The sequence below is a fragment of the Elephantulus edwardii genome, unplaced genomic scaffold (genome assembly GCF_000299155.1).
Source record: "Elephantulus edwardii isolate Elephantulus edwardi_28Jun2011 unplaced genomic scaffold, EleEdw1.0 scaffold00113, whole genome shotgun sequence".
NCBI lineage: Eukaryota > Metazoa > Chordata > Mammalia > Macroscelidea > Macroscelididae > Elephantulus > Elephantulus edwardii.
This window is the reverse complement of record NW_006399863.1, coordinates 7,208,056-7,235,975: the sequence shown is the minus strand read 5'-3', so window position 1 is coordinate 7,235,975 and position 27,920 is coordinate 7,208,056. Positions and strand designations below refer to the sequence as shown.

The 27,920-nt window shown below is 42.0% G+C and overlaps 1 protein-coding gene across 1 annotated transcript in view; it reads left to right on the top strand.

The window, feature by feature from the left end:
* Positions 1 to 27,920, top strand: part of CACNA2D3 (calcium channel, voltage-dependent, alpha 2/delta subunit 3) — a 1,138,585-nt gene that overhangs the window by 427,355 nt on the left and 683,310 nt on the right. The window contains exon 5 of the mRNA XM_006892223.1: positions 25,281 to 25,443. Within this exon, the coding sequence (XP_006892285.1) occupies positions 25,281 to 25,443 (163 nt within the window). The remainder of the gene's footprint in view (positions 1 to 25,280; positions 25,444 to 27,920) is intronic.

Here is a 27,920-nt window from a genome sequence, read left to right as displayed (position 1 = left end):
TAATTGGAGCAGAATTGAGATGTTGTGAATGAAACTGATACTCTAAAATGAGCTGTCAGTTCTTGGCTGGGGGTAGTGAGGAGGGAAGTTGGAGAAGGTTGTGCAAACACTTGGCTTCGTTGTAGGTGGAAATTCTTACTGTATTTGTATTTCTAATGACTATGACTGAAACTCTGGTGGGGTAATCTCATGAATGTTAATATGGCTATGGCTTCTGCTTACATAACATTTAGTTATTCTGTCCTTTATTACACTCTTATAAGCGCTGATGATTCAGCAATTGAGCTTTTAAACTAATGGAAGGCTTTCAACCAAGTAGAATGCCTTCATTACAAGTAGATTTGGTGATCTGAATAAAAATTGAGGTGGTGTAAGGCAATCTAAGAAACGTTTTTATGAAAGACTAATACCCATAATTTATGTTTATTTTTAATTTTCTTTGATTTGAAAATATTAGGGCAGAGAGTTAAATTATTTGCCTTTTTACATGCCAAGCCCAGTGCCGACAGATATAGTGAGTAAAGTTCTGGTAAGAAACAGGCCAGGAACCTCAGACACTTAAGACATAGAAGTTTGTTCTTTGCTCATGTAAGTGTCGCATCACTATGCATCCAAGAAAGCTCCCTTCCAAAAGCTATCTCCAATGTTTGCTGCTCTGTTGAATTTTGCTGTTGTTACTGGCGTGAGATAATAGATACCTCATAGTTGTTTTGATTTGCATGTCTCTTAGAGGTGTGGAGGAACTGGAATCCTTATTCACTGTTGGTGGGAGTGTAAAATGGTACAACCACTATGGAAGGCTGTATGGTGGTTTCTCAAAAAGTTGCAAATAGAAATACCATTTGACTCTGCAGTTTCACTACTGGGAATATGCACTAAAGAAACCAGAGTCACAACTTAAACAGATGTATGCACGCTCCCATGTTTATTGTTGCATTATTCACAATAGCAAAGAGTTGGAAACAAGTGCCCATCAACAAATGAATGGATAGAGAAGCTGTGGCATATTCACACAGTGGGATACTATGAAGCACTGAAAAAAGCCCTGAACTCATAAAATACACAAAATGGGTGACCCTGGAGGACGTTAAGCTGAGTGAAAGATCTCAGTCACAAAAGGGTGAATACTGGATAATGCCACTGTTACAAAGCCGAACTGACATGGGGGTTGGGGGGAAATTAAGAAAAGAGGAAATAAATAATGTTCACTGTATTGAAACAGATGAGGGAGAGAATTGTTTAAAAGGGATATAGGATTAGCTATTATTTGCGTGACAACAGTGTAGAATAAGAACTGTATAGCAAAGTGGACATGGAACAGGATGGGGAGGAAATTGTGCAACAATGAAAGGATTTTTTTTTCAAAGAGAAAAGCGAACTGGGGGTGGGTGGGTAGAGAGGAAAATGTGCACAAATGAATGATTGGAAATCCAGGTTCTCTATACACTTTCATTAAAATCTCAATTAAAATAAAAAAGGGTATCTCCAAGTCTCCTTCGCTTCTGGAATATTGGATATAGGATTCCCAAAACTGGTATAATAGGGGGAAAACATTGTACTATTCCTCCCCCACCCCAAGTACTTTAGAGAGATATTACTGCTGCTCACAATGCACTGGACAAACTGGTCACATATTCCACTTGAAACACAAAAGGATATGAGTAAAGCAGGAGAACATGGGGTATTCTGTGAGCAGTACCTTTCAGCTGCCTCAAGCCAACTCCATGCTGATCCTCCATTGGGCTTCCGGGGCTGTAAATCACACACATGAAGATTGCCCAGCTCTCTTGAGGAGCTATTGGTGAATATGAATTTCAAAGAGGACCTTTGTTATAACAGCACAGCTCGCTATGGGCAATACCCCCAAAGTTCCCAGACAAATGGCATGTCATTGCCATGAGTCTTTGAGCTGGAACTGACTGACCCATAGCTGACCCTCCAGTGGGTTTTTAGAGGCAGTAGATTACAGGGGATGAGATTGCTCATCTTTCTCCCACAGAGCAGCTGGTGGATTTGAACTGCGTACCTTTGGGTTGGCAGTGCAGTTCCTTACCAGTATGCCACCACAGCTCCCTGGCTTCTAGACAGATTCCTAAGAAATGTTAATTGAAACAAGAATAGAAGGGAGGAAGGAAGGAGGGAGGGAGGGAGGGACGGAAGGAAAGAAGGGAAGGAAGGAAAGAGAGGAAAAGAGAGACAGAGAGAAATCTTAACTTTTAAAAACAATCTACATTCAGAGAATGGTACTGCTATTTTTCATTAATTGGAGGAGGATTGAAATTTGCTGGGCGAATATTAACCACAGGGGTCTTCTGGGATATTTGCATGGCCAGGATAGCTTTAAGAGCTCGTTGCTTGTTTGTCTCCCATCTCTCCTGTGCCGAATTGTGATTTTTTTTCCCCCTCAAGCGTCTTCATACACAGAGCCTGATGAATTCCATTTTCTGATCCTAAAGGCCTCTAAAGCAAACAGCATCTTGCACTTGATTAGGTGGAAGTGTTTCCCAGCCTTCAGAGTGCATAGCGGGAACAGACCTTGTTAAGGTTATGTGGAAGGTTAACCTCTATCGACAAGATGAAATTGAAGTCGTTTTCTCTTGTCACAGTGCAGTTCTCCAATCTGTATTGTCAACACGGTTGAGTTTATCCATTTTCTCCCAAGCGTTATCTCAAAATGAGGTGTCAGGGCACTAAATTAATATACCTTCTGGCACTATTTTTTATTTTGATGTTTAATTTTTCTGGATTCCCCTAGTTTATTGTATGTAGTGTTATAACAACCACAAAAAATGTGAAGGGATGTTGGGAGAGGGGAAAAAACCAAAGAGTGTGTTTCACAATCTGTCACCCTATTCTTAAAAGGTTGTAAAATCATTAAGGAAAAATGTCAAATCATATTTTCAAGCTTTTCTTTTCTTGATTTATGGCATCTCATTGCCATAACTTATATAATCGGTCTGGTGGCCTAGTGGCAAGAAGCTGTGCTGCAATCCCAAAAGCACGTGATTTAAGGTCACCAACGGCTCTGCCAGGGACGGATGGGTATTCTCCTCCTGTGTGATTAACTGCCTCTGAAAACCCACCAGAGTGTCAACTATGGGTTGGTTCTGACTCTATAGTACACAACTGTGTTTAAGAGGCTAGGTAGTAAGCAGAAGAATATTAGCATGAGTTCTCATTTGGTAACCAGTTGTTTGGCTTGGTTGTTTTTTGGGTTTTTTTGTTTTGTTTTGTTTTTCTGGAATGAACTTTAATGATTAACGATTGAGGAAGACAGTCTGAAGAGACTTCAAGGAAGCTGACATGAGATAAAAGTGCAGGACAAAAGTCTTAGGAGAATTAAATAGCAATGACAAATGTGAAATATTTTGATGGGTTTACTTTGAACTGGGCCTATTGTTAACAATATGTTTTCACTGTCCCTGGGTGGTACAAATGATTAAACTCTCAAAGACTGTTTATCCAAGATATTTATTATGTAACATGTTATTTTTGTGGTGTGTGGTTGAGTCAGAACCGACTAATAACTGACCCTTCAGCGGGTTTTCAGAGGCAGTACATTACACGGGAGGAGACTGCCCTTTCTTCCCCCACAGAGCAGCTGGTGGATTCACACCGTGTACCTTCAGGATTGCAGTGCAACATCTTCTCACTAGGCCACCAGAACTCCCTGGGTAACTAGAGTTAGCTAATAATACATCCTTACATGGTGTGTACTTTGTAGCCTTAGGCGAACCCGGCTTTTCCTTTAATTAATACCTTGTGTGAGACACAGCTATAAATCATCAAAGCAACTGGACGACTGCAGTGTCACAGTGCTGCTGGGGGTGTTGCTATCATTGATTTGGTGCTGACTCATGGAGACCCACGTGAAAGAGTCCAGCTGCCCCATAGAACTTCCGAGGCTGAGCTCATTAGATTGCCAAGTTTTTTTGCCTCATAAATTGCCTGGAGGATTAAAACTGCATGTCTTTTGATGAGCAGCTTAGTGCTTAATCAATGTGCCACCAGGGTACGTTTTTATTAAGGGCCAGTATATCCCAAATTGTAATAATAATTATGATAATGAGGCCATGTATTTTGTGTCTATTTTTTAATTGCTTCTTTCCTTTTCTAAGTGAGAATAGCAAACTGTTCTGATATAGAAACTGGGAATGGGGTGATTTATTTCCGATTTAAATTCCACTTTGTGAAGAAGACTTTTTTTTTTAAGTTTAGTGGCAATCATGAGAGTGCCTTTGAAGAAGAACAACTTAGATAATTTTAACTGCAATTTAGTTCTACTAATATGCAGCGGGAAAAAAATTGGATTTGCATGTAGTTAGGCATTTATCATCATACATAAAGCATAAGACTTTAACAGAAAGCATTCTAGCTGAGCTCTGTTCTTCCCACATTTGTTACTCAGCCATGGATTCAAATGCTTTGAGAGTGTTTTTCACTTGGACCAAAAAAGTCTAGTTATTGACATCTCCTTACCAATACAAAGGAGCTCATTATAGGTGGGTTAAATCTTGTAAACTGGCTGTCTAGTTTGCGCCAAGAAACCCCTTGTTTAAGATTTCACTTATTATTCTTGAGTGAAAGTCATGTTGTTGTTGTTCTGTACCATCGAGTCAGAACTGATTCACAGCTGACTCGCTGGCGGGTTTTCAGAGGCAGTTAATCACACAAGAGATTACCCATCCTTTGCCCATCGATCACCTGGTGAATATGAACTGTGCGCCTTGGGGATTGCAGCACAGCTTCTTGCCTCTAGGATCCCAGAGCTCCCTGATGGTCATGTAGCAATCAGGTGATTCTCATTGATGATTACACATACAGTATACTCTCTCTCATTGCCATTGAGTTGGAATAGACTCATAGCCGACTTTCCCTTGTGTTTCCAAGGCTGTTAATTGTATAGCAGATACTGTCTGTTGTTACTTTTCCTGTGGAGATACTGGTGCTTTTAACCTGCCAGAGAGGCTCAGCAGCACAACTCTCTACGAACTGTGTCCCCAGCTCTCCCCTGTCCAGTAGCTACAGTTTACACAGCTCAAAACTCATTGCCCTCTGCTCGGACCCAACTAATAGGTGTCACTCTAGTTGCTTTTCAGAGGCTATTAATTGTACGGGAGGTGATTTCCCACTTTTCTCTTGAGATGTATAGTGTTCTTGTTGTTGTTATACGCTGGCAAGTCTGAACTGACTCTTAGCTGGCTCCCTCCGCAGATTTTCAGAAGCTAAAATTACCCAGGAGGCAATTGTCCGTCTTTCTCCCAGGGAGCAGCTGGTGGACTGGAGAATCATCAGCAGCCATGCTGGCATGCTACTCTAATCATCCTCATTGTCAAGCTAATGACACTCCTGCAAGAGGATGTTGTGTTTCTTTCACATGTAAAGAGGACTGAGGGTGAGAGAAGCAAACTTTACTGCAAGCATTGATGGTGATGATTCCTAACTCTCTTTCAAGACTTTTAAATTGTAGTTGAGTTAGAATTAAGCATAAAAGAGGGATGTACTGATTTACTGATTCAAGTATCCCAAGGTATCAGTCTACCTTGAGGCGTGGTTATTGTCTGTTATTTAATCACAGCTATCTGGTCAGTATTCATCTTTTTTTGAGATCTTGGCTCTGTTTGGTTCTGCTTGACTTTCAGAAGAATTATCTCTTGTACAGGAGCAAGAAGATCACTTACAACTCAATGCAGCAACATTGCCTTTTACGACCCTCAGAGGGTAAAGATGCAGGGATCCTCCTCTCCCTGGATTTCCTGCATTTCCTGTAAAATTTACTAGGCCGCCCTGGTCACAAGTTCTTGACTGAAAGTGACTCCTGTATCAGGTGATTAGGGATGTGTTACTGCAGGAGGAGACATCCTGAGCACACCCAAGCAAGCTTTCACACCCTTCTTGCCTTTCTCCCTGCATGAATAAAAGTGACAAGTGAGGCCCACACACGTGTCATCATATGCAGCTTTCTCCTTTCCATCTCATTTAAGAAAATAAATCTGGATACAGATAATTTTGAATGAGCTTGTTATTCAGCGAGCTTTAAATCCACTCTGATTAGGAAAGACAGTTCTTAATTGTGATACTATGCACTAACATTTCCATCATTTGTAAAACATATTGAGTGTGATGCCTTTCACAATTGCTTGGGACACAAATCGTGGAGCAGAAATCTGTGCACGTGGGTAGAAGTCATAAAGATGTTTGACATAGGCCCTCTTGCTCAGAACACATTTAAGTGCCCACCAGTGATCAAGCACTATTGGAGATGCTGGCGTTCCCACTATGAATAAGACGGAAACATGTATATCTATCTATCTATATCTCAAATTTATTTTTTAAAATGGAAATTTTTCATCCTGTTAAGAATCTTAAAGGGGGGAAAAAGGCAGGGCAAAAGAGGGTAGTGGACGAGTGCCGTCAAGTTTGGTAGCTACTAACCTTATTTGGCTGTTTTCAATTATTAAACAAGATATGTCATGGTTTCATGTATTTTTTTAAAGGATTATTTTGATTGGTGGAGGTGGACAAGTATAGGTAGAACATGTAGGAAAGTCTCAGAAACCATTTGATAAGTGAAAAACCCAAACCATAAAAATTGATAGAAGATCCAGTCAAGCTGAAGGACTGGGGGGTTGATTGTTCTCATGGTTTCTTTTGAGGGCTGGACCCTGACAGAGTCCACTGAGGAATTCCTAGGAGCTTTGTAAAGTTCCCTGTTAGGGCCTTCTGCAGAGTAGTTAGCCAGAGTAGCCTCAGAAAAGCCTCAGCACTCAGATACTTCAAAGTCCCCACTGCCTTTCTAGATCAGCCCAGCTGGACTCTTTTCTGGTTGTCCTGAGCCCTTTCAGTTTATACCATGTCCTGAGGACTATTGCATGACCTTCCTACACTTAGGTGGTAACTCCATTCTCGCTTCCTGTCCCTTCAACAGTCCCTGCATTGGATGATCCTCTTACAGAGGCAAGAGAAGTAAGTTAACAGCTCTGATCTTTGCAAACATAGGGCTCACTATGATTGGAGGCTGTATCAACACAGTCACCCAGATGCATGTACAGCTGTACTTGGGAAAAGTACTGTAAAGGAGACATCCCTGAAGCTTCAAAGGCATCCAATAGGAGTGTCCCCATTGAGAGAGACTAGAGATGGCTCTTCCATGAGAGGATCACTGAACTGAGTCTGAGGAGGAGTAGGGATTTTGTAGGCAGCAGCTGGAGAAAGTGCCAGGCAAGAAGCAACATGAACAAAAGCCATGTGGAAGGAGGATTGGGGGACAAATAGGAAGAAAACAGTGACATTGAATGCAGGGAACAGGTCACCCCAGTAAGAACAGCAAAATTTAACAGAACAGCAAACAACAAATGCTGGCGAGGTTGCGGTTGGAACCCTTATTCACTGTTGGTGGGAGTGTAAAATCATGGCACTTTCTCAGAAAGTTGCAAATAGAAATACCATTTGACCCAGCAGTTCCACTACTGGGAATATACTCTAAAGAAACCATAACTGCCACCCAAGCAGATATGTGCACACCCATGCTTATCACTGCTTTGTTCACAATAAAAAAGAGTTGGAAACAATCCAAGTGCCCATCGGCAGACAAATGGAGGAGCTCTGGTATATTCACACAATGGAATACTACGCGGCATTGAAAAACAAGGAACTCATGAAATATTATGCAAAATGGGTGGGCCTGGAGGACATTATGCTGAGTGAAATATCTTAGTCACAAAAGGACAAATAAAATAGTGGCATAGTTGGTGGGAGACTGAGAAAGATGGGATAAATTAGATAGAGTGCACTGATAAAGATGATGGAGCGGACTGTTTAAAAGGGATATATGACTAGGTATAATTGTCATGACAATCATCCAGAATGAAGGCTGCATAGTTGAGTGGACTTGGAAGACAAGGAAAGAATTTTTCTTTTATGTTTCAAAGAGAAGAGTGAACTGGGTGCGGGGGAGGGTTGGGCAGGGAGAAAAGTGCAACAATGAATGAATGGAAATCCAAAGTTTCTGTAAACTTTCATTAAAATGATTTAAAAAAAAAAAGATGTGATTGGTGAAGAGGACAGGGATGAGAGTGGATGAGGTACTGGGCAGTCACTGGTAGACCCGGCCACATTGGCTGGATGTTTGGGGGGGCGAACTCTAGAGGAGACACTGCAGAAGCTAACATGTCCTCCTAAAAGTATCCTCCTGCTCTCCTGACTGTCCAGCAGCTCCAGCACCAGAGTAACTATTCTTTATGTTGGGTTCAAAATCAAAACAGACAATAAAACCAAACCAGTTCCACCGAGCTGATTATGACTCCTGTGTGTCAGTCGAACTGTGTGCTCCACAGTTTTCAGTGACTGATGTTTTTGGAGGCAGATTCTCAGGTCTGTCAAATATCCTTGTGTCCACTTGAGACTCTGACTTTTGCAAGTGAATTCTTAACCTTTTGTGCCATCCAGGAAATCCTTGTAAGGTCAAGTCATATGATAGTGCTAATGCATAATAATTATGTCCCATAAAATAGGTCAGCTTTATGCAGTTCAACCTAATATTATGTGTTAGGCCTTGAACTCAGTATTTTATACACTTTTGTCTTTAAAGCAACATGACTATAATGTGGAGAATCTGTGAACTTATTGTACGCATGAGATAATTGAGAAGTCATGACTTGTTCAAGGGCAAGAGTAACCCAGCAGAGCTGAAATAGGGAGCTGTCATGGTCTAGTCTGTAGAGAATTGTATTCTAGCCCCAGAGCCATATTTGTCTAGTGGTTCAAATCCACCAGTAGCTCCAGTGGGGGAAGATGGGAAATCTCCTTCCATTTGATTTATAACCTTGGAAACTCAGTGGAGGGTCAGTTACAATTTGGCACCAGTTTAATGGCCATGAATTCTGAGTGTCTGAAAATCTCTTTGCTATTCTGTGACCTGAGCACCATGTCTGTATAATCCTCTGTCCCAGCAGCAAGGACGATGAAGGAGGGCCTTTGCATTTTGTGAGCGTAACCTATCCTTGAGGAGGCAAGCGTGGCCCATGTAAAAAGTCAAACACTCCACTCCAAAGCTCTTAAAATGAAATGCCAAGTGGTCAGTTGCCTGCAGAAAGCTACAGCACAAGGTCTGTGTAAGTAGCTTGTTAAGGAGGCCATTAATACTCATATTCGAGTATTCTCAGAGGCTGAAGATTCCAGATGGCTAGGAGAGGAATATTCATTATCTGGTTGATTTTTTTTAAAGGAATTATGACACTTGGGGAATTAAAAATTAGTTAATATAATGTTAATACCTAGAACTATTCTGGAACAGATCATTAAAAAATCAATTTTCACATAAGAGGAGAAAATGAGATTGTAGACCTTTAGAGAGGGACACAGGTAAGTAGCATATATGTCACTTCCTCACAGGACAGTCTTGCACTGGGAGTTTGGTATTTGCTTGGCTCGTTTGGAGCTAATATTCTCACTAATTCTAGTTTTTTAATCTAAGTTGTAAAAAGTTGGCCATCATCCCAGAACAAGGAAAGGAAAAGAAATAAAGGAGAGACTCGAAAAATATTAAGGGCCTGCTCTGGCAGTGTGCCCACTGCTTCAGGTGGACTTTAGCTTATTCACCTCTTATAATGTCCTGGAGAAGAAGATGTGGCCATTCTAGTTTCCCAGAACAGATGAAGTCTGGGGATGCTTGTTGTTAGATTTTGTCAAGTTGACTCCGACTCATCGTGACCCAGGGCACAGCAGATTGGAATTCTAGAGAAGCAAGAATAGTTTGAAATTTTCCACGCCAGGCTCTAATGCCTTCTCTCTCGTCACCATACAAGCCTGGTGTGCTGCATCAGGGATGGAGTACAGGGTGTAGCCAAGCAGAGAGAACCTGTGAGATGTATGAGAAATGGTGCCAGGAGGGCTTCAGGAGCCCTACTCAGAACCCTCCTGGCCTGGAACTTGCTCATCAGGTGAGAGAGTGGGAGGGTTCTTCCTAACTTGTGGTGAAACATGCTCTTGTTTCCATAGTGATACAGAGAAGGGCCAAACAATCGATCAAGTCTATTCATTCATTCTACCCCCTTTGACCAAGGTCCTCCAAGCATTGTGTTTGGCACTGGGGAGGTAATGGTGAGATAAGAAAGACCTAGTGTTTCTGGGAAGTGTCTCTGCTCCAGAGAGTCTTGGATTACATGGGTGCTCGATTACTCTCCAGGGAGTCACTGTTTGGAACAAACTCTTTATGGAGCTGGGATGGGATATGTACCGTAATAGAAAGGACCATAGAAAGCACCATTTCCCAGAAGGGTAGAGGAGGTAATGTGATAGGGTGACTGCCACAGAGAAAGGCTTCCAGGGGAGTTGGTAGGCTTGAGCCTGTCACTATGACTGCCCTTTACTGGGTTCTTATCAATGCTGGAGGCTGTAATACGAGCTTAACCTGCAGAAGTAAAGGAGTTCAGTTATTCTCGTGTGCCTGAGTAAACTGAGTGAACATAAAGACCAGGTAGAGGAAGGGAGACACAGTTGGAGCTGACAGGCCTGCAGACGGATAGTACATTGTGGCGAGTTAGTAATGGGCCAGGTCAGAGGTGTATGTACACAGGGCAGGAAGAAAGAATTCTCCTCTTCCCAGCTGGAAGATACTGACAAGGGTCTTTCTGATAGGTTTATGGAGGTTCCGGATCTATGCTGGGTGTATTTGTTAGGATTTGTTGGTTGTAAGTAACAGAAACCCTCTCAAATTAGCCTAATCCAACAGACTGCCTTGTTTCTGGCCTGGAATGAACTTCTTAAATGAGAAATAGGAAAGTCCAGTTGCTTCTTGTGCATCTACATGTTAGAAAATGAATAAGGCAGATTGAAGAAGAATCCATGTCTTAGGATTGTGGTGCTGGAGAAGTTGTTGTGTGCCATTGAGTCACCACTGAACCACAGTGGACTCTCCAGGGGACTTTTAGAGCCAGTAAATTGCATGAGAGGAAATTGTCCGTCCTTCCCCAGTGGAGCAGCTGGTGGATTTGAACTGTGTGCCTTTGAGATTGCTGCACAGCTTTTTTTTTTTTTTACCACGAGGTCACCAGAGCTCCCTAGATTGGAGAAAATTACTGAGTGTTCTTTGAACTGTCAGAAGAACACATGTGTCTTGGAGGAAGTAGGAAACTAGGGGATCAAGTGAACGGAGACCCAGGTTGCTCTTTGGGGACAGAGATGGTAAAACATTGCCTCACATAGTTTGGGCATGTTGTTAGGACCAGTCTTTAGAAAAAGACATCCTGCTGGTCAGAGTCAGAATAAGAGAGGAAGACCTTCAAGGAGATGGGCTGACCAAGCAACTTCAGAAATGGCGTTTCGTCTGGAGGAGATTGTGAGGGAGACGCAGGCTTGAGGAAGGTTCATTGCTGTTCATTGGGTTCCTGTGAGTTTTAGTCAACTCAACATCGTGCACCTGGCATGAGGGCAGCTACAGACTGAAGAAATCCAAAAGCATCACCCACGGGGGTTTGGAATGGAATCTAAAAACTCTTAGGTGGAAACAGCTTAAATAGTAGCAGGAGGCATTGCTGCTGGGAGGTAAGGAGAGGTTGGCCAGGGAGGGAAGAAGAGACGTGCAAGGTGTCAGCCGCAGAAAGGCAGCTACAGAGCCTTTCTAAGGCTGGATTAGGATTTTTTCTTGGGTGACAGGTAACCCCTGGAGGCTTTCAAGAATGACACGGTCTGGTTCACTCTGGCTATGGACAGATGGCAGGGATGAGGTGACAGCTGGGATCCCAGCGAGAGTACACTGAGTTCCAGTACACTGAGAGGTGACAGCCACTCACTGGACCAGGTGCTGGATTTGTTCTAGATCCAGCCTCCCGACTGGAGCTTAGAGTGGCCCACTCCTGCACCAAGCTCACAGTTTCCAGACTCTAGCCCATGTTTGCAGTCCTGTCATTCCTTCTTATTGAAGAACTTGTCTTCAGGTTTAGTGTGGAGTAAGTGAGGAGAGAAATACAGGCCTACTTTTGGGGGCTAAACAATCAGCTGTTTGACCACCCACAGACACACACAAAGAGGAAACAATTAGAGAACTTCCCAGAGAAATTTTAATTGAAGCCAAAATGTGTGTAGCAGATACTTCCTGCCCATGGAGTGGGCCATTTGTGGTGTTGCCTTTTTGTCTTGTTATGTAAGGCATCTGTTGTCCACTGTGAGTCCTGTAGGAAGCAGAAGCAGAAGCTGCCTTCTGAAACAATGTGTCTCTGGGACAATACAAAGAAATACAGGCAAAAAAGTAGGAGGGAAGAAAGAAACTAGGTCTCAGCTTGGAGCCTGAGAAAATATTGATGATTGAGTCCTACTCCAGGGATTTGGACTAAATTGTTAAGGGTTTGGCTTGAGTCTCTGGGTGTTTCAAAACTCCCCAGCCAGCATTGAGAAGCACTATTTCAGGACGTCTTGGTTTATGAGATTAGGTGGTTCTCACCTGGAAGGAGGGAACCAGGTGAGGTCAGAAGACTACAGCCGATGGGCCTTGTCCAGACCACTGCCTGGTTTTGTAAATGAAGTTCTGTTGGAACACAGCCACGCCTGTGTTTACATATTGCATATGGCTGCTTGCACTAAAATGACAGAGTTGAGTGTTAAAACAGAGACCGTCTGGCCCGCAAACCCTAAAATATTTACTATCTGGCTGTTTACAGAAAAAAGTCCCCAACCCCTAAACTAGGAGGTGATGAGTTCTCAAGGATGTGGGAGGTGGGGAGAGGCTAGGGCACCATCCAGGGTGGTACATTTCCTCTAGCTTGAGATGTTGTTGTTACGTATTGTCGAGTTGGGAGTGACCTGTAGTTGACCCTCCAGTGGTTTTTCAGAAGCAGTTAATTGCACAGGAGAAGATTGCCCATCTTTCTCCTTTAGAGCAACTGGTGGATTTGAACTGTGTGCCTTCAGGATTGCAGCACAGCTTCTTTTTTTTTTTTTTAGCACAGCTTCTTGACAGTAGGCTACTGGAGCTCCTCAAAAACTTTCTTAACACAGTCACACAGGACCAACCACCAGTATCCAATCAGAGGACACAGAATGGAAGCCTTTCACCATCTTTAATTCTAATGATACCTCATCTTGAATCTGAAACCTGGTACTGTATGATGAGGAGGTGTCTAAATAGGCTGGTAAGAAATTGTAGAGTTGGTGGAAGGGGAGAATCATGAATTTTTGTTGTTGTTCTGGTGGCACTTTCCGTCAGGACTGAAAATTACTTTCTTAGACAGTGGCATTGAAGAACAGATACAGGCACAAATCACTACATTCATGACCACATAAAGATTGTCAAAGAAAAGGTCTAAGTACATACATAATTGCAGAAACTGTAACTAAATTGATGAATACGGTAGAGCTAATAGGCAGCAGAATTATAGAAACTATTTAATCATAACCGAACACCCTGACAAAATGGGCTTCTGAGCTCAGGGATTCAGGCCTATACCTTCAGTCAACGCCAAGGTCTACTGGCTGAGCATGAGTTTAAAAATGTTCTGCATCCTAACCTGATGGTCTGGGACCTTCAAAGCTGGCAAGTGACTAAGATGCAACTATTTGTCTCTCTCTGTTTGGAATAACAAGGAGAGAAGACAACCAAAGACATACAAACAAATCATCCAGGAGACTAATGCACCACTTGCATTTCAGTCTCTACAACCAAGAGACCAGAAGAAATAGATGGTTGCTGGCTCCCACTGCTGATAACTTGAAAGGGAATCACACTGCAGGGTCCTGAACAGGGTGGGAGAAAATGTGGGCCCAAACCCAAAATCACGAGAATGACTACACCTGCTGGTATTATAGAGACAGCAATTGACCTTAGTATCACTTGAGGTCCTGAAACACTAAGATCAGCAGCTCCTGTCCTCAGGGTCTTGTGATTAAGAAGTATACATAAAAGAAAGTGGAATTCTTGAACCCGTGCCCCTTTATAAGCCTTTGAGCCTAGAACTAAATATACTCCTGTTGCTTTATTTTCAGTCAGATAGGAGAAGTGCTTACCAGGTGATCAGTAACACCTCAGAATTGTGTAAGATCAAAAGGGCAGTATTTGCCCAAGGATATTACATGGAGTGAATAGAAGCACAAGTCACAGGGCAAAGATGGAAGAGTGCTGTTACAATGCGAATTGCATTTAATTCCATAAAACAAAATCTGTGTGCATGATTGGATGAAAAACTAACTGCTTTGTAAATTTGTCACCCAAAGCACAATATAAGACCAGCAAGTAAAAAATTGCAGGAAACAATGTCAGTAAAACAATTAAAAAAAAAAAACCCAGGAAAAGTCATGTCACTATTATAAACACATTTGTTAGGGATGTGGGGATATAATCATCACCAATAACAACAACTGTTAGTGGATTGAAAATGGTTGATATTTAAGGAATGGTCAATTAGCAGGAGAATGATATAAAGGTGATGGATTGCTGTTTTATATTTTCAGAAGAAAGTATAAAAATTTGTCTAACCTCTTAAAAAGAAGAAAAGGTTGGACTTAAGGCAGGTAAGATAACCAGGCCACCCTGGAGGAAGATGCCAAGTCATGGAAATGTCAGGGCCCCTGCAGTCTCTCAGCTTTGTGGCGACAGCAAAGATTGGCATTTCTAGCCCCATCCTATGCCTCTTTTAACCTATTACTCTGGACACACTCTGCCCTTGGAATTTGTGGCAGAAGCAGGTCTTGGTCGCCTGCACGTTCTCATTCCGAGATCTTACCAGACACTGTTTAGGGGATGATCTTCACCTATGAGAACATTTCTGGGAACCTGCTGGGAGAGTTGATCTTAAAGAACATGGTGTCCAAGTCCTGTGACACCCAAGTCCCGTAAAAGGCTGGGCTTTGGTACAGATTCTGACAGTGGACATTCATTTGTTCACTCCTTCATTTAATTAAGCAGATGCTTTTCACATATCCCTGTGCTAAGGCGCTGAGGATGTATCAGCCATGATCGCTTTAGCTGTGTGTCATGGAGGAACTGTGCACTGGTGCAACCGTCACACAAGTTCTTGTAAGGTGGCCCCATGATAGATGCTGAGAGGGACAAGTACGTGGTCAGCTAAGTTTGGGGAGTGAGACCGCTATCTCCCTTTTGCTTAAATTCCTTAAACTCACCTCATCACATGCTTCCCAACTTGTATTCACCACGGCGTACCTTTGGCACTTCTTTCTCATGGGTATTCCGTGAAAATACTTAACCGTTCCACCGACCAGTTTGGAGATGAGGTTCTGGAACGCTGCAGAATGAGATGCTGCCTCCTGGGGAGTCCATAGTGAGACTGCAGGATGTCTGCAGCAGATCTATGGCTTTTATTACTCTTACTTGTAATACACTTTTTGATGTTTGAGTTACAACAGCAAACATGAATTAAAACTAAATGTATGTCCTGGAAATGACACTCAAAATTTTTAGTTAAAGAAATGCTTAACTGAAAAATATTTGGCAGCCACGGATCTGGAAGATAAATCCAAGTGCCTTATTCCTGTATTGAAGATCTTCTGCGTTCTGGCCCAGCCTGCTTTTTCTATGTGAGCTCCCTGTCTGAGCTCCTGAACCCGCTCAGGGATCCTTTCTCTACCCTTCCTCACTTTCCTGCATCTGTGCCTCTGCATTTGTGTTTTCTCACACATCTCAGCATAGACTCTTCTACCATTTCTCAAGGCCCAACACTGCCACATCTTTACTGAAGCCTTGTTTGGATCCTTTCTAGCCAGAGCTCTGTGGTGGTTGTGTGTTTTTTGTTTGTGTGTGTGTGTGTGTGTGTGTGTGTGTCTGTCTGTCTTCCTGTCTGTGTCTCTCTCAAGTCCCATAACACCTTATTGTAAAAGTTTGTGACTTGTGGCCTGTGAACCAAATATAGCCAATCTGTAAATCTGTAAAGTTTTTTACAAAACACAGCCATGTCCACTTATAAACATATTGTCTATGGCTGCATTCACACTATAGTGGCAGAGGTAAGTAGTTACAAGAAGGACTGTGTGAGCTGCAAAGCCTGTGGCATAATCTGTAGAAAGTTGTGCTGCTAAGCCGAAGGCTACGAGGTCTTTGGAGGTTCGAATGCACCAGAAACTCTCATCCCATTGAATGAGAAGCGGTCTCAGCATCTCATTGAAATGTATAGCTTCATGAATCCATGGTCTCTGTGAATCAGAACCAACTTGATGGTGGTGAGCTTGACTTTTGTTTGTTCTTGGGGTGATCCTTGGAAGAAAGTTTACTAACCCTTGAGCTGTTAAATCCACTTCAGACACTGACTGTCTGAACTCCCTATTCTGAGTTAGTGGCTGTGCCAGCTTCTGGTAAGCTTTGTTTATTGTGTTTTATGAGCCACATGTCGTGACCTGGATTAGTGATCTTTTTTTGTTTTCCTACAACTACATGAACCTAGAGAGTGCTTTGTGGACTTGGTGGATAGAAAGTGATGCTACCAAATCAAAAGTGAGTGATTTTAATCTGTGGCACTCAGGCCTGATTTTAATTGTTTTTGGTCAAACATTCTTCTAAGTGGTATAGCACTTGTCTGTCCATTTGCTGTACAGAGCTAACTTGTGGTTGTTGTTAAGCTGAACACTGTGACACTGATGTGTCAAATGCAATAATGGTTACCTATGGTGGACAGTGTTTGGTGGAATTCCCTGATTAAAACAAGCTTTGAAGCAGGAGTGGCATCCACTTCCGAAATAGCTTGCCTCCAGAAACTCTATGAAGTTGGAGAAGCGAAGAAAGTTATACAAGTGTTCAGGTCTTTCACTCATAGGATTGCTATGAGTCATCTATAACTCAATAGCACTTAACAACAACCACCCCAATCACAGAGTTCCACGGTGGTGCAAATGTGTAATGTGCTCAGTTGCTGACAACAAGATTAGTTGGAGATTCTTTGTCACAAAGAGGCACCTTGGAAGAGAGGCCTGGAGACCTGCTGAAAGATCATAGCTGTTGATAACCCTGGGAGCACAGCTCTGTTCCCACACTCATGGTACTGCCCTGTGTCAAGATAGACTCGGAACCCACATTACACTTCGTAGGTCATCAGATAGTCTCACCAAAGAACTCCTTTACTCTGACCCTATATGTAACAGTGACTCAGAAGTACGGAGTTGGTGAGTTGGACTAAACATACTTCCTCTTCAACTATATGGGCAACGCCAATGAGTCTCATAATTACAGCAACAAACACCAACGACTGACAAATTATTCCTCTGATTTGTACTGTCTCAGCCTTTTCAAAATCAGTACAGACCAGACAAGCCGACTTGGGGAGGAGAAGCAGGAAGCCCAGTGATCTGATGGTCATGAACATCACTGAGCAAGATCCTGCGTGAGCTTTCATCTTTACATCTTTTGCTTTCTTGGCTGTGACAATAAGTGACAGTTTCAAAACAGCTTCCTGTGAGTCTCTGGGCTCGCCATGATCACTTTGTGCTTTGTGGAACAGGCCAGGGCTCTGCTTTGTTAATTTAGCATGCAGTTATATGAAACAATGGAACTGAAGGCTTGAGTTTGTAAAACATGGTCATGATATTTTATGAAGCATTTGAGGTGGTGGGAAATTAAGACTTGTGTTAACAGTCTCCGGTGAGGGGAATGCCACTGATGTGCAGACCAAGGCTTTTTATGGAGGACAGCAGGTCAACTCTTTTCTGGCCTTTCCCTTAGAGTCCAGAAGCTGGGCAATTACTTTTTGTTCAGTCAGAGTCTCCTGGTTGAAATCTCAGTAGAAAGCTATGATTTAATTTTTTTGTTCTGGATGTCACATTGCAGCAAATAGTGTTTTTACAAAATGGATTAAGGATAGAATTTATTAGCTTGAATTCTGTTTCTGTAAAGTTTTTGTTGTATTGTTCTTGTTCTCTATTGAGTCAACTACTACCCATAGTGACCCTGTGAATAACAAATCTGAACCTTGCCCTATCCTGGTCTCTAACATCTGTCATTCAGTTTTATTTTTTTAATTTTTTTTATTAATTTATTTTCTTTTTTTATTACTTGCTGTGTGCTGTGGAATCGAATCCAACTGGCACAGGAGGAGAATGCCCCTCCTTCTCTAGCAGAGCACCTGGTGGATTCGAACTGTGCACTTTTGGGATTGCTTGTATCCCGTTGTTACAGTCACTGAATCAGTCTGTCTTGTTGAGGATCTTCCTCTCCTTCTCTGACCTGCCACCTTTTCCAGCATTATACTCTTCCAAGAACTGGCCACACCTGACAACATGCCCAAAGCGTCTGAGATAAAAATGGCAGCATCCTTCCTCTGAGGGGCACCCTAGTTGGACTTCCTTCAAACCAGTCCACAGGATATTCCATATTCTTTTCAGACACCACAATTCCAAGGCCTCAATTCTCTGTCATTCTAACTCACTGCTGAACTTTACAGATGCTTTGGAAGCAATTTGTAGTATCATGGCTTGGATCGTGCACACCTGTCTTTAAACAAATATCCTTGCCCATTAGTACTCCTAGCTTGTTAGGAGAGGTCTTAGACAACAGATCTTCCCGGTAGGTCACAGTTTTCAATATCACTGTTGCAGCCGGGTGTGTGTGTGTGTGTGTGTGTGTGTGTGTGTGTGTGTGTGTGTTTATATATCCAAGCAAAAAGCAGTTGTTAACAACTTCAGTCTTTTATTCACGTATCATAAGTCACATATCACGTAAGTATCAAAAAGTACCATCATGACAGGTAGTTCAAATTGACCAGCTGCTCCACAGGAGAAAGGTGGGCAGTCTCTCCCCTTGTGATTAACTGCCTCTGAAAACCCGCCAGAGGGTTGGTCAGCTATGGGTTGGTACTGACTCTATGTTACACAACAATTGGTAAGAGCAGTTCCTGGAACCAAAACGTTATAGAAAGAGTACGCATTATGCTGCACATCAGTTTTCCTTGTAGGAGTCTTGAGTACATTTTAGGGAAAGGATGTCCCCAAATCTCCAGTAAGTCAGTTCCATAGTTTGCTAACTCCACATACTGCCGAGTAGAACAGCACACGTTGGGATTCCATGACTGTGAACTTTGTGATACAAATTGCCAGGCTGTTTTTCTGCGGTGCTTGTGGGTGGGATGGATTTGTACCCTGTCCGTTAGGAGCCGCTTGTTTAGCTGTTTGTGCCACCAGTTCTAGGAACTGAACCTTTGATTAGCCTCGCTGTAGACAACGTGCTGCCACAGTGTACTGCTGGTGCGTTTGCGCACACCTGTAAAAGTCCCCAGGAGAGGATTCTGGGAAGCCCGTAGCTGTCTTCCAGACTTGACCACATGCGCCTTCTTTGCTTTTGTTGACTTTGCATTGTATCTTTTTATTTTTCTACATTAATCCTATCCATGAATAAGGCTCTATGCTGCTACTTTTGACTACACTCAGTGAATTATTGAACCTGGGGTGGTCTTGGATACCCTTATACAACGTGTTTCCAATTTCCTGCAGCCTGGATTGCTCCCTCAAGTTCTTCTAACACAGATCTGCTGGGAAAAATTCCCCGAGCTGTTGTGTAGCTGAAAGTATCATTATTTTGCTTTCATATTTGTAGGATATTTTTACTGTGCATAAAATTTATCTTGACTATTTTTCTTACTATTTATGTTAAAGATGTTATTTTATCATCTTCTGACTTATTTTGTTTTCAGCTATTATTATTTGCATCTGACTAATGTTTTATCCTCTATTTGACTTAGCTTAAAATATCTTTTTTTTTTAACCCTTGAGCTATTTGATTGTAACGTATCTTTTCCTTGTGTTAAATTTGCTTGGAATTTGTTGAACCAGTTAGACATATGGTTTGATATTTTTTCATCTTATGTGGGAAATGTTTATATTTGGAAAATATTTCTTGAGGTATTTTTCACTATGATTTTTCTTTCTATTCCAATAGTCCAATCACAAGTACATGTTGTTGTTGTTATGTGCTGTTGAGTCGCTTGCGACTCATAGCGACCCTGTGTACAACAGCCCTTAACTCTGCTGTGTCCTGTGCCAGTCACGCTGTCTCTGACACTCCCATCCTGATTACCCCAGTCATTGAATCCATTGACCTCGTAGAGGGTCTTCCCCTCCTGTGCTGCCCCTCCACCTTAACAAGCATGATGTCCTTCTCCAAGGACAAGTCCCTCCTTACAACATGTCCAAAGTATGTTGGACGAAGCCTCAGAATCCTTGCCTCCAGGGAGCAGCCCGGTTTAACCCTTTCCAGGATGAATCTGTTTGTTTTCCTAGCAGTCCATGGCATTCTCAATACTCTTCTCCAGCACCACAGCTCAAAGGCATCAATTCTCCTTCTATCCTCCTTGGTCATTGTCCAACTTTATGATGCATAATAAGTGATTGCAAAGACCATGGACTGTATCAGATGCACCTTAGTCTCCAGAGGGACACCATTGCTCTTCAGTACTTTGGAGAGGTCCCTAACAACAGACTTTCCCATCACAATACACCTTTTAATTTCCTGGCTACTGGTGCCAAGAGTGTTGACTATGAACAATCTCAATCTCTTCACCATCTATCCTGATGCTGCCAATTGGCCCAGTGGTGAGAATCTTTGTCTTCTTAACATTGAGTCTCAATCCATATTGGAGGCTGCAGTCCTTGACCCTCTGCAGCAAGCGCTTCAGGTCCTCCTCAGTTTCAGCAAAGCAGGGTTGTGTCATCTGCATAATGCAGATTGTTGATAGATCCTCCACCAATCCTTATGCCACACTTCTCCTCATAGAGCCCCTCCTCCCGGATAATCTGTTCTGCATACAGATTGAAAAGGTATGGGGATAGGACGCATCCCTGGCATACGCCCTTCGTAATTTTGAACCATGCAGTGTTCCCTTGCTCTGTTCTGATGACTGCCTCCTGGTCCAAGTATAGGTTTCGCGTGAGCACGATCAAGTGTTCTGGGATTCCCATTCTTCTCAGAGTCAGCCACAGTTTGTTATGATCCACACAGTCAAATGCCTTTGCATAATCAATGAAACACAGATATATATTCCTCTGGTATTTGCTGCTTTCAGCTAAGATGCGTCTAACATCAGCTACAGTATCCCTAGTTCCACGACCCCTTCTAAACCTAGCCTGGACTTCTGGCAGTTCTCTGCTGATGTGCTGTTTTTGGATAATCTTCAGTAGAATCTTCCTTGCATGTGAAATCAATGAGATTGTTCTATAGTTTTCCACACTCTGTTGGGCACCCTTCTTTGGAATGGAAACAAATCTAGATCTCTTCCAGTCATTTGGTCGTGTGGTTGTTCTCCAGATTTCTTGGCACAACTTGGTGAGCACGTCCAGGGCAGCATCTGTTAGCTGAAATAAGTCAAGTATATTAGACACTTTATTTTGTCATATGTATCACAGAGTCTACAATTTTCAATTTCTTTCTGTGTTTCTCGATATACCTTATTCTTAATAGGTTTCATTGCTATTTTTTTTCTATACTGTTCAACTTGTGCAATTTTCATTATATCCATTTTTCCCCATTATGGAAAATTAATGAAGTTTCCATTTGCTTCTTTTTGTAATTCTCATTTCTCTTTTGAGCTTTCTCATCCATTAATTATGTCCATTTATTTCTACATATCTTTGAACCTATTTGTAACTATCATCTCCTTTTTTTATGTTTATAAGATTGCTTGATATTCTTGTTTGTTTCCTGGTCTTTCCTGGGTGTACATACAAACTCCTTTTTTCTTGCTCATATAGCAGTTTCTTATTTTGTGCTAGACTTTTTATAGGTTCAAAATGATATGCATTAATTTTTAAAATATATACCTCAATATATTTAAATTATATACAGATTAGATACATAATGAAATTTAATATGTTTTAAACACTTTAATATTTAGAAATTAAAATAAGAATTCTAATGACATAAATGCAAGTTCATGGTTCTGAAACATTCTCCCAGTTGCTTGGGGTGAAATTAAACATTTTACAAAATGTTTGAGTCTAGCATTAAAGTTTTCAATAATTTGGTTGTTGGATTGCTTTAGGTATGAAGTTCAAGACCTACTTAGTAGTCTCCTGGTATGTTTCACATCCCAGGACTGGAGCCTACTCTGTTGTCCAATGAGTGACAATTATTTTCTCCATTTTTATAGTTGTATAAAGAGTAGAAATACTCTACTGTCAATTTCTTCATCATATTTGAAAACAGATTCTTTATCTTTTTCAGAAAAAGTAATACATGACAAAGTATATTTATTTTACCTGAGGAAAATAAAAAGAGATCTTTTTAAAATAGCTATCAGGAATATTTTTAAAAGCATTAAATCATCAAATTGTATTTGCCACTGGTTCTATGTCGAGTGAATTCATTCATGCAAGCATTCAGTAAATAGGTATTTGGGACCCTGTATGTAATGATGATAGAACATTAAGAAAGGGAATGTTCTTTATCATGGAACTTGTATCATTATAAGGGCATGGGGAAAAAGTTGCTGTCTTCTCAACTCTGACTTATGGTAGCCCTTCATGTGTCAGAGAAGGACTGCGATTCATGTTTGCAATAGATGATATTCTGGGAGGTTGATCCCTGAACCTTTTCTCAAGGTGCTATTGAGTGGTCCACAAAAGCCATTACATTAACTGCTGAGTTTATTAACTACTTGCACCATCCAGAGGCTCTAGAGAGAAGCGAATGCTATATTAACATGATAACAGTAGACAAACATGAAAGTATCAACTAGTTATAAAAGCATTACTAAGTTGTTTGATTTGATAGCCATTGAATTGATAGATAGTGTGAGTTGAATCCTGGTAGATTCCCTCAACTAAATGTGAAATATGGAGCCAGGCATGTGGAGTTCAGTATGAAAAACATTCAAGGATAAAGGACCCATAAAAGTCCTAAGACTGAGATGAAATTGGTGTGTGAAGAACAACAGAACAGAAGGAACAACTTGACTAGTGTGTGCTAGACCAGGTTGGAGATTTGAGGGGTGTAGTGGACAGGTCACTAGAGTGTCACATCATTGCACTTTATGAACCCAAAGTGCAGTGGACATTTTGGACATTTTCTTGGCATTAGGGGAAATCTTTGCAAAGTTTTAAATGGGTTGGATATGTAATGATTACTCTGATGACACTCTGATGGAATTAGATTGTGTGAGAGTGAGACTGGAAATAGAGGGGCCACTTGAGTTACAAGTTTGGTAGTCTAGGTGAGAGATGCTAATCGATTGGTCTAGATGGGATAGAATAGAGGAAAGATATGAGATCCAGAGAGATTGAATATTAGGAATAAAGGAAAGAAAGAAATCAAAGACGATGCCTAGAGTATTTATTTCTGCTTAGTGGAGAATAGTGCCATTTGGGAAAATACGGAAAGCTGGAGAAAGGAAGAGTAAGTAGTGAGATACTTAAATTCATTTGGAGTTGAAGAATAAATCATAGGATTTCCAAAGCCGGTTAATTTTTAGATAAATTTGGGTTCTGACAATGAAGCTTTTTTTGAATGGGATAGACCCTCAAAGAATCTGAGGAAAGTAATCCTTTTTGAAATATCATTAACATATATTTTATGAATTAATAACTTTAATTAATTTTTATTCTTTCAGTTCTTTGAAATAGCTGTCTCAGTCTTTCCAATCACACTAGAGCAGTTTTAAAAGCACAGATTTTGGAGCTCAATGAACTGTGTTTGAATTCTGGCTCCGCACACCAACTTTTCTGCCTTTGTATGGCACATAACATCTGTAAACCTGTTTACTTGGTTGTGAATGGGACATAGTCATCAACCTTATTTCATAGAATTGTTAGGAGACTCATGCAGGTTAGCATATTGAAATGCTTAGCATCATGTCTGACAGAGGAAAACGTTCAATTTCTGTTAGAAGGTATCTCTGAGTGATGCAAATGATTCATGCACTTACCTGCCAATCAAAAGTGTAGAGGCTCAAGTCCACCCAGATGTATGTCAGAAGAAAAGTCCAGCAATCTGCTTCTGAAAGAAAAAGAAAAAAGAAAAAAAAAATACAACCCAAACAAACCACCACACCATAACCTTTTAAAACCCTCCAGAGTACCGCCCTGTAGTGACACCTGTGGGGCTGCCAAGGTTGGAAACAACTTGGTAACAGCCGGTGGTTTCCGCTGCTAGGTGGGGATCGTGGTGGTGGTCGTGATCGTGGTGGTGATGATAATGGCGTTGGTGATGAGGGTGGTGTTGGTAATATAGCCGTTTGTCAAACTGCCAACATACTGCCATCTTCGGCCCTTTGCCCTGGCTGTTCCCTGTGCCTGGGATGCTGTCACTAATGCCCACACAACTTGCTTCCTCTGTATGGAGGTGCCTCTGTGGTAGTGACATCAGAGCCCCTTCCCATGACTGCCGTTCCCGTCCACTCACTTTATTATTTCTGCATAGTAAGTATGGCGACCTGACATAGGTATTTGTTAGCTGTTGACTTTTTTTGGTCTCCCTCATTGTACGTGTGCTGCATGAAGACATGATCAGTTTTGAAATTTAAATAATTAAGGCATTTTTATGGTAACTTCTGTGTGGGTTTTTCTTTGTTTCTTTTTAAAATTTTATTAATTTTAATGAACGTTTACAGAGATTTTGGATATCCATTCATTCATTGTTGCATTTTTCTCCCTGCGTACCCCTCTCCCCACTTCTCTGTATTTATACAAGGCAGTATTGTGTAGTCAATTAAATTTTTATTCTTCAAGTCTATTTAATTATAACAAGGAGTATTTCTAGAATGTTACCATGTCTGCAAAATATCCTCTGTGAACAATATGTAAGACTTAAAGAGAATATGTGACCAAGTTGAGGCCCACAAACATAAGGGGAGTCTGTCACTTGTACCCAGGTGTTTCTGAGTTCATGGCCTCCATGCTGTGTGTGGAACTCTGGCAGTATAATGTCTAAGTAGCTATGTTGCTCACCAAAAGAAAGGTTGATGGCTCAAATCCACTAGAGGCTATGTGGGGGAAAGACGGGCTGTTTCCTCCTGTTCAGATTTACATTCTCAGGAACCTAATGGAGAGTTACTGTGAGTCAAAAATGACTTGATGGCAGTTTGATTTTTTTAAGCTGTGTATAGACTCATACACATCATTAAGTGGTACACATAATTAAGGGTGTGACTGCTAAATACGCGATGATACTTCGAATCCACGCAAAGGTGTTTTGGAAGAAAGGCCAGCTGATCTCCTTCCACAGTCTCAGCCGTTGAAGACCCTGTGGGGCGCAGTTCAGCCCTGGAACACGGGTGGGGGGAGGGGTCGGACATGGCTTGAGGTGACTCAGTAGCTGCTCCTTGTTTAAGCTGTAGGTAATTCTTTCTCACGTTCCCTTTCAGTATGAATACTTCAATGCTGTGCTGATCAACGAGAGGGACAAAGATGGGAACTTTTTGGAGCTGGGGAAGGAGTTCATCTTAGCTCCTAATGACCATTTTAACAATTTGCCAGTGAACATCAGTCTGAGTGATGTCCAGGTGCCAACAAACATGTATAACAAAGGTAAGTCAGCCTGACACACTCTCTCTCTCTCTCTCTCTCTCTCTCTCTCACACACACACACACACACACTCCACCTATTAAATGTTAAGCACTGGGAAGCTCGATGATGTGTGCACGTATTCTACCTAGAGATACTGAACTTTTCTGTCTTCTCACTTTGTGTTTGAATCAATCTCCCTCACGTGTAAACTGAATCTCATCACCAGCCTCCTGATTTGGACTCACGATGACTCTTTAATACAGAGTGGAGCCGCCTTTAGGACTTAAAAGACCTTACTTAAATCCTTTCATAGGCAAGTAACCTTCTGTAAGCACTTTCTCAAGTGGTCGTTTGTTCAAAATGCTGCCCATTTGGCTAGCAGCTGAATGTATGAACCACGGGACCTGTCAGGACTCCTAGCATCTAGACCAGAGGCCAGCATGTTCTGTCTGTAAAGGACCTGATATTCAGTATTTTGGTACCAAAAGTTTCTGTTGCAACTACTCTGTGTTGTATTGTGATAGCAGGCACAGATAGCGCATAAACAAGTGTGGCTGGGGAGACTAGAATTATGTCTGCAAAGACAGATGGTAGGTTTGACTTGCTCACTGTGGTTTACTGACCCTTAATGTAGGCTTTCTGACTGCTTTCTCTACCGGAGTCAGAGAGCTGTAAGGACTGTGATGGAGTCAACTTGCTGTTCTTTCACTCTGAAGCACTAGGACACTTTACATAGAATCATGGAGCTTCCTGCTCTCAGGCTTGTGTCCCTCCAACCTACTCTTCATGTTGTTTTTGTTAGGTGCTGTCGAATTGTAGACGTCTCATAGCGACCCTATGAATGAAAGCCCTGAGCACTGTTCATGCATAGAGTTTCTGGAGGCAAGCAATTTCAGAAGTGGATGCCGCTCCTGCTTCCAGGCTTGTTTTAGTTGGGAAGCTCCAGCAAACACTGTCCACCATGGCTAACCTTTACCATGTTTGGCACATCAGTGTCACAGTGTTCAGCATCACAGCAACCACGAGTTACCTCTGTACAGCAATGCACAGACCAGTGCTATACCACCTAGAAGAGTGTTTGACAGGAAAACAATTTGAACCGGCCTGAGAGCCGCACATTAAAATCAGCCACCTTCGGCTTGGTCCCATAACATTCTGTCCACTAGGCCAACTCTTCATAGAGACCCTAAAGTTCTCTTCCCAAATCTTCCATTTGCCCGTTCAGGTGGAGATGCTGGTGACCCCTGCAGAGCCCCCTGCTAGAGAGCAGCAGCTCCTTCTTTGAGTCCTGCTCCACTCCTGGTGAGCTGTATGATCCTAAACAAGTAACGCTGTCCAACCAAGCCTTCGCCTCTTCCTTTGTAAGAGGGACAAGAGCACACCTCCCTCAGAGAGCTATTGTAAGGAAGTGAAAGAACTTACATGTGGCCCTTATTGCAGTAGTTGTTGTTGTTAGTGTTGTGGAGTAGATTAGGACTCATAGCGATTCTGTGAACAACAGATCTGACCCCAGTTCTATCCTGCACCATACTTATCATCTCTGACATACTTGAGCTCATGCTGCAAAATCACTGTCTTTGAGTTGTGTTGAAGAGTGCTGAATGGACTTCGAAAAGAACAATTGGTTATGTCTTAGAGGAAATGCGGCAGAATGCTCTGTGGAGGCAAGGGAGGTGAAGTTTGTATCTCACATACTCTGTGCCATGTTGCTTTGGAAGGTGCAAGGTCAGCAAATAAGAGAAAGACCTTCCATAAGATGGATGGACACACTGACTCCCATGCAGCGGTCGATCAGGGGAAGTTCTCAGCACATTTTGTGGTGGTGTTTTTTACTGTCAAGTCAGAACCAACTCGTAACTGAACTTGCAGCACATTTTCAGAGGCGGTAAATCAATAAATCACACAGGAGGATATGCCCGTCCCTCTGCAGAGCAGCTGGTGGATTTGACCTGCATGTTTTTGGGATTGAAGTACAGCTTCTTACCACTAGACCCCCATAGCTTTTGTTGTCGTTATGTGCCGTCAAGTCATCTGCAACTCATAGCAACCCTATGTACAACAGCCGTAAACCCTGCTCTCTCCTGTGCCAATCTCATCAATCCATCTCATCAAGGGCCTTCTTCTCTTGTGCTGTCTCTCTACCCTCCTAAGCATGAGTCCCTCTCCAAGGACTGATCCCACCTTGCAACATTTCCAAAGTATGTCAGTTGAAGCTTCATAATCCTTGCAGTCTGGTCTCACCCTCTCCAGGATGAACCAGTTTATTGTCTTAGCAGTCCATGGGATATTCAGTACTCTTCTCCAGCACCACAGCTCTAAGGCATCAATTCCCCTTCTTTCATCCGCAGTCATTGTCCAGCTCTCTGATGAATAGCAAGCTGCCATTATTTTGGGGAAATGAGAAGGATACAATTGTCCCTCTGAATTATCTAGATCATTGCTCACAGAACTTGACCATTGATAAAATATTCAACTCAATGTCTCAGAAACATCGCAT